Here is a 7,051-nt window from a genome sequence, read left to right as displayed (position 1 = left end):
CAAAGATACGTATATGATAGAGATATATCTTACAAAGGATCCAGGATATATAAAGAATTATAAATCAATAAGAAAAGATAACTCAGTAGAAAATGGCAAAAGATATTAACAGGTTTTTTTTTAGAAACTAATATGTAAATGGAGAGTGTGAAAAGATGCTCATTAGTAATCGCCCCCAAAAAACAAATTAAGATCATAATGCGATAGTATTTTACACCTACCGGACTGGCAAAAATGAACACGACTAAGAATACCAAGTTTAGTGAGGATGTAGAACCATAGGAATTTTTACACACTGCTGGTGAGAATGCAGATTGATAAAACACTTTGGAAAACTGCCTGGCCTTATCTTGTGCATTTGAATATGGTACATGATCTATAACCCAGCATTTCCACTCAGGTTATGTTTCCTAAAGAAAGTTGCCCATGTGTACCAGGAGATATGTACAAGAGTGCTGAGAGCAGCATTGCTCTTTAATAGCAAAATATTGTGAATAATGTTCATGGATAGGCAAGTTTCAAAAACAAGCAAAACTAAATACATTTCTAGGATGCCCACATGTGAGGTAAAAATATTTTCTAAAACAGTTAAGGGAAGAGAAAAGAGGGAACTCTTAAAGAATTCCAAATACTATATGTAGACTCCATGGTCCAGAAGGTGGAGCGTGCCCCTCCCCCCTTGCATATGGGCTGGACTTAGTGAATCAACTCCAGATCACTGAGGGAAGAAAGTAAGCATTGGTAAGAAAAATATTTTCCACAGCATGTGGTAGCATTTCCATTTTTTATTTCAATGGAAAACGTCCCCATTCCATTTTATAAAAATATCCATGAATTTTGTAACTAACAAAGACTGAAGCAAATTATTAGAATTTTTTCATTTATTCAGTTTAAAAAATGTTCAGAATCCTGCCATCAACTCTTGGGAATTCCATAAGTTAATTCAGCTACATGCCTTGGTGTCTAGAGGCTTTTCAAAAATCTTCCTTTATATCTAGTCGTAGCTTGATCCTGTCACTTCCAATTGTGTCATCTTTTCTCCTTCATTCATGGCAATCTGTGGTACCTTTCTTTCTACTTGAAAATTGACATCACTTTCTTACCAATGTGCTCATACCAGTGACTTTTTTGTATACATGCATATGTCTATATAACAATTTTTTAATATTGATTTTTTTAAGGTTGAAGAAAGAGGGACCCATTAACTTCACCTTTTCCTTAACTTTGAAAAGAAACAAGCCAAATTCTGCCCTTCACCTCTAATGTTTGGGAGATCAGAGTTTTTGTCAGTTAAGTCATCCTTTCTTCGTAATTATGAGAAGGAAATAATCAGAAATTTCATTTAACAATGAAATGTTAAAACCATGTTTATCAAATGTATCTGTAACATGAACTGTTGATTAGTTAAAAGCTGGTTGAGACAGTTTTACTTGCAATATTTGATATCTTTGATATCTGTTGATTATTTTTACGGCAAATGCAAGTTTATTCATTAGGTAGCTTGAGCCAGTTTTTCATACTATTCTTGCTTAGATAGCTTTAGGCTGGGGACAGGTGAGCTGCAAGAGAAATGAGTGTGACTAATGGATGCATAGCCTGTCCTTCCCGAGGACGGAGCTCTGGAAGGCGGGCAGGGTTCAGGGCATTGGGCCAAAGCCCATGCTGGTGGATTCAAGCACACACCCTACACTCCCTTGGAGGATCATGGGCTCTGCGTGGGGTTCACTCAAAGCTGCCTTCCCCATAAGAGCTTGCCCTGAAACGCTGGGCTGATGACAAAAGACCTTGCCCAAGCCCTTCTGGACACCAACCCCACCAATGGCAATGTCTTCAAAACAAGGATTTTTCTGAATAATTTAAAATTTGATAATGTGAAAAGGAATTTTCAGAGTGAATTGAACCAAGGGTTGTTGGTGGTGAAACTCCCTCCATCTTTCTGGGAAAGCAGTAGTAGATGCTATGCTTTCTGCTCTAAGGCCTGCACCTTACCCAGCGCACCTACACTGTCTCCTCTGGCAAAGCCTGTTTCCCACCCTTTGGGCTGGAACAGGTATATGAAGAGGAGTCCTTGCTCATTCTCACTCCACGCTGCTCACTCTGCTCCCAAGAAAGCTTCATCCTCACCTGGCATTTTCACTTCTTCCTTTGCTGTGTTCTGGCATCTGGGTTTCATTTGTGGCCTAGGGAGGGGTGGAAAGGCCCAATGGCAGGGCGATTGTTACTATTGTCAGCTCTCCTTGGACGAGCTTGTGTCCATTTTCACATTCTCACATCCTGACGGGGCTGCAGTAACCCTAGGATCTTTGCTGTCAGCTACAGTGCCATCCATGCTTACTGATCCTACCTTTCCTTTCAAATAGTAACTAACTGGAGGCAGATTTTCAGGTGGAGAAAGCAGGGCTAAGAGAGTCACCGGGAGACCAGGTTGTAATCAGGAACCCAGAGACCCGATCCTGAATTTCCTGACTGGGCTGCTTTCTGCATTGTTGAGGAGCTTGAACCTGAAACATGCTCGTTCTAAAAAACAACCCCAATCTTCTCTCAGCTTCTAGCTGTGCCCGTCTTTGGGAAAGGCTGTGGAGCGCCTGCTTCTGACCTCGCAGGGGAGAACTGTGGATCTGAAACCAGCAACTCACCAGGGAGATGGTGGAATTGGGGGCTTGGCCGCGGCAGAAGCGTTTGAGTAAAGCCTCCTGTACCTGCAGGAGAGGTAAATGCCTGGATATGGCAGCTGAAGCCCTGGCCTTTGGATGTGAGTCAGGTGGGGGGTTAGGTGGGCAGACTCACCTTCTTGTCCATGAGGCAACCAAACAGTAAGATGAAGACACCCTGAAAAGAGGGATATGGGGATAAGTTAGTCAAGGAGGAAGCAATCAACCGAAATCCACCTGCTCCCTCTTCTCTTTATTCACCTCTGTCCTCGTGTCTGATTCACACCCTGAGGCTACCCACCTCAGGTTATCTGTACATTGGTACCATTGGTGCACAGGCCCAAAGGTGCTTTTCTTACTGTTACAGTTGCAAAGGGATTATCACAGGATTGGATACTGACAATTCCCTGAATTCTCTGGCAAAACTTATTTACCAGCTAAGAAACCAGGCTTCAGAGAATTTTGTCCAAAGTTACCCAGCTAGTCAGTGGAGGAACTGGGATCCAAACCTAAGCCTTCTAGAAGTCCTGAGCTATGTTTCTTCTCCACCGTGATACCTCCTTGAGAAGGGACTGGCAGTGACTTAGACCATCTAAAAGGGCAAAAGGCACAGCCACCACATTCTTACCCACCTGGGAGGTGTTGAGAATTGTGAAGACGTAGTGAGGGACTATGGAGACTTCCTCTAACAGAGTGGCCAGGCCCAGCCCCCAGGTGAGGCCGAAGATGGGCGTGAGAATGAGCAGAGCTTTGACCACCCCCAGAAGGGCTTGGCACGTCTCCATCTGGGGTCCTTCTGACAGCGAAGGTCTCAGCAACTTCAGCACAGCCATGGCTAGTACCAGCCCATTCACACCCACGATGGCCAGCACTGGTCCCACAAAGGTGTAGAGTGCCCCTCCCTTCCCATCCAGCCAGCATGCCCCTTTCCCCAAGTATTGCCCTCGGGGTAGGTAGAGGCCCAGGGCGACACCTGCAAACCCCATCGGGCACAGGTAGCCGAGAACCACCATCAGGGAGAGTACTTGGCGCTTGGACAGCTGATGGAAGACAAAGAGCAACTGGTGGGCCAACATCAGGGCCTGAGCCAGCATCCAGAAAAACGTGGCCAGGTAGAGGAAATGACAGAGGAAGGCAGCGGCCAGACAGAGTGGGCTTTGGGGCCCTGGAGAAAGCAGTGGGGCTCCCAGGAAGCAGCTGTCTGCAGCCAGCAGACAAAGCACCATGTTGAGCAGGGCTGCGTGGCGTAAGTAGGCAACTTTGTTCCGTACCACGACTCTCCACACCAGCCTGTACACGCCCAGGCATACGAGCAGTGCCACAATGGAGGCCCCCAAGCCTACCTGACTCAGCAGGTCCAGGGTGGGGTTGCCTGGAACAGTATGTCGGGACATGAGGACAGAGAAGGCAGTCAGGTGCTGACAGATGCACTGAGTGGTGGGGCTAGCATTGGCTGTCTGCACCTGGCACCCTTCCTCCGACCATCCCCCATTGCCCTGGAAGAGATCGTGGTCCCAGAAGACACAGTGGAGGGTGCTATCTCTGTCCCCAAAGTCCATGATGACTTCTCCCTGGTTGAAGGCCTGGCCACCTGCCATGATGGAGATGGCAAGGACCAGACCAGGAGTGGCATAGAGGGCGTCCCCCAGCCCTTGTTCATAGTTTGAGGGCAGAAGGCGGTCCAGTTTTCTCAGCATTAAGCTAGTAATAGTGATGTTGGTTCCATTATGGGCCAGAGGGGCCAGTGAGTGTCTGGGAATCTGTGCCTGCAGCGGGGGCTGAGTGGAGAAGGCGACTCTGTAGTCAGCAGGAAGTGAAGGCCCGAGGGGCTGTGTCTGCAGCTGCACATTGGGCAAACTGAAGGAGAAGGGCTGGTCCTGGGGGCACAGACTGCATGCCAGGGTCTCCACAGCCAGCAGGAGATTTGAGCCCACTGATGGCTTCTGGTCCTGGGCCGGGGTCCACAGAGAGCTGGGGTCCATGTCTAGGATCTTGTCTGTGGTTTTCAGGAGAGCCTGTGGCACCCAACAGAGAGATGAACCCTAGTTCCTAGAGCTCTCATCACTGAGCCAGGGGCACTGGGAACTATAGGCCCTCAAACCCACCTTCCCTTATCCAGAGCAAGACTCAAGGTTGGAAAGAAAGGGGGAGAGGAAGACAGGCCTGTGAAGGGAGAGCTTCTAGATAGGATGAAAAGGAGCTGTTCAGCTAACCACTGGGGCATCTCCAAGTATGTGGTCTGAAGCACACCCTGCTCCCCTCCATCTGACAACACTTGTAATCCTCCTCAATCCCTTGGGGTCACCCAGGCCCTAAGGGAGACCTTCTCCAATTCCTTGACCCTATGGATCTGTAAAGCTAGGAATGGTGGTAGAGGGCACAATGTTCTGAAGTAGGGGCCACATGCATGTCTGCACACCAACATGTGATACATATTCCCAGACATGAGTGGTGTGTAGCGTCCTTGCCCCTGGTTATTCTTTCGGCTGTAGCTTATGGGTCACCAACAGATGCCTATATTGAGACATGAGTTCAGCAAACCAAGTGTGTTTGAGTATCTCCATGCAGGCATAGTGTGTGTGTGTGTGTGTGTGTGTGTGTGTGTGTGTGTGAGTGAGTGTGTGGTGGTGGGGATTCATGTCATATCCACAAGTCTGCGTGTGCATGTGCACCTCCGAACACATGTCTACACACTCCCTCCTGCCCTCTCCTGAACTCCCATGTGTCCCCAGCATCAAACCTCCACATTCCATGGCCTTAGAGACTGGTGTCAAAGAGGAGAGATGGACCAGGGGAGCAGACACTCGGACTCTCAAAAGGTCTGTTGTCTGACAGCCCATTGTAATGTCAGAAGGACAGAAGTGCCCAAAGGTGAAGAGCTCCCAGCCCCCTCTACCCAGCTGGCACCTGCTGTGGCTCAGAGATCTTACCTCCAGGGCACTACGGTTAAGCTGTATTCTGGTGTCCGCCGCCACCTTGGCCAGGAATGTCATGGTGCCCAGCAGTGCCAATAAGTCAGAGGGTGAGCTCACCATCACTGTCTGCTCCAGCAGCTGTGTCAGGATCTGGGGCACTTCTTCAGCAGGCCAGCCCTGGCCTGCCCACAGCAGCTGAGACAGAAGCGACGGCAGTGTGTGTGTGTGTGTGTGTGTGTGTGTGTGTGTGTGTGTGTGTGTGTGATCCTCATGAGAGAGTGGTCATCTCCNGGGAATAAAATCCAAAAGGAAGGCTGGCTGTAATCTTTTTATTTTTTTAATCATTATGGAAACAGATATTCCTTCAAATTACAGAAATTTCTGTTGCTGATCAAGACGAATAAATAAGATATGTAAAATATAAACATCTTACATTTAGAAGTCTTTATTTATGGCTTTTCTTCAGAAACTTTGAAGACAAACAAGGGGTCAGTTATTTATAGGTTGAACATTTTAGACTTCATGATCAAAAGCATTTTTTAATCTGTGTAACTTTTTTACAGAAAACCGTAATCAATTCAGACCAAAGCCCGCCCTCTTGTCTTTCCGTGTCAGGCTTAAACTAAGAAGTTAGCTTGTGCACAGCACTGTCTGTAGTGCATCTCCACATAGGTTAATGTCCTTTGGTTTTGAGTGTTTGTTCCCTTATTTTTTATCTAGCCATAGTGTGTAAAGAACACAATACTAGATGCTTTTGTGGATGAGCAAAGAATAATACCCAGTACCTTTCTTCTAGAACTTTACAGTATAGTGAGGAGAGAGATGATGCATCTTAGAAATTAGATTAATCTGGCATTGTTCCATCAAGAGCCAAATGAGTGGTACAGACATGATTAGATCAGAGCAGGATTTCTCAGCTTTGGCACTATTAGCATTTTGAGCCAGATAATTCTTGTGGAGGGGTTGTGCTGTGTGTTGTAGAATGTTTAGCATGGTCTCTACCTACTAGATACTAGCAGTACCCTCCTTCCCAAATGCATACAGTTGAGACAACCAAAAATATGTCCAGACATTGCTAAATGTCCTCTGGGGAAGGTGGGAGGCAAAATCACCCCTGTCGAGAACCACTAATCTAGAGCAACCTAAAAGACCTGAGACATGAAATGAATGCATTGTAAATAAAGCTGGAGAAGGAAATCTCTGCCTTATTATGGACCCTTTTAGGATAACCCCAAGTCAGTCAAACCTTGCACCTGTTCTTTTTTGTTTACTTGTACCTGTGTCAAGATATTTACCAGTTTGTGGGACCGGCCGAGTGGCTCAGTTGGTTAAGAGTTAGCTTAAGAGCATGAGCTCTGAGCAACAGGACCACCAGTTTGATTCCCACATGGGCCAGTGACACTGTGCCCTAGCTGAGCTGCCGCTGAGCTGCCAATAGGTGGCAGGATGGCTCAGCTGGTGAGAGCATGTGCTCCTAACAACAAG

General features: G+C 47.0%; 1 protein-coding gene across 1 annotated transcript in view; it reads right to left on the bottom strand.

Annotated features, from left to right (window-relative positions):
• Positions 1–832: 832 nt before the first annotated feature.
• The window catches only part of ADGRF3 (adhesion G protein-coupled receptor F3), a 21,896-nt gene continuing 15,677 nt past the window's right edge, over positions 833–7,051 (bottom strand). Inside the window, exons 9-13 of the mRNA XM_019656947.1 lie at positions 5,582–5,761; positions 3,284–4,666; positions 2,788–2,829; positions 2,637–2,699; positions 833–2,180 (exon numbers count right to left, since the gene is read on the bottom strand). Coding sequence (XP_019512492.1) covers positions 2,121–2,180; positions 2,637–2,699; positions 2,788–2,829; positions 3,284–4,666; positions 5,582–5,761 — 1,728 coding nt within the window. The 3' untranslated portion in view covers positions 833–2,120. The remainder of the gene's footprint in view (positions 2,181–2,636; positions 2,700–2,787; positions 2,830–3,283; positions 4,667–5,581; positions 5,762–7,051) is intronic.

Source organism: Hipposideros armiger, unplaced genomic scaffold, assembly GCF_001890085.2.
Source record: "Hipposideros armiger isolate ML-2016 unplaced genomic scaffold, ASM189008v1 scaffold_0, whole genome shotgun sequence".
NCBI lineage: Eukaryota > Metazoa > Chordata > Mammalia > Chiroptera > Hipposideridae > Hipposideros > Hipposideros armiger.
Note: the sequence above shows the minus strand (reverse complement) of the source record. Positions and strands in the feature narration are given on the sequence as shown.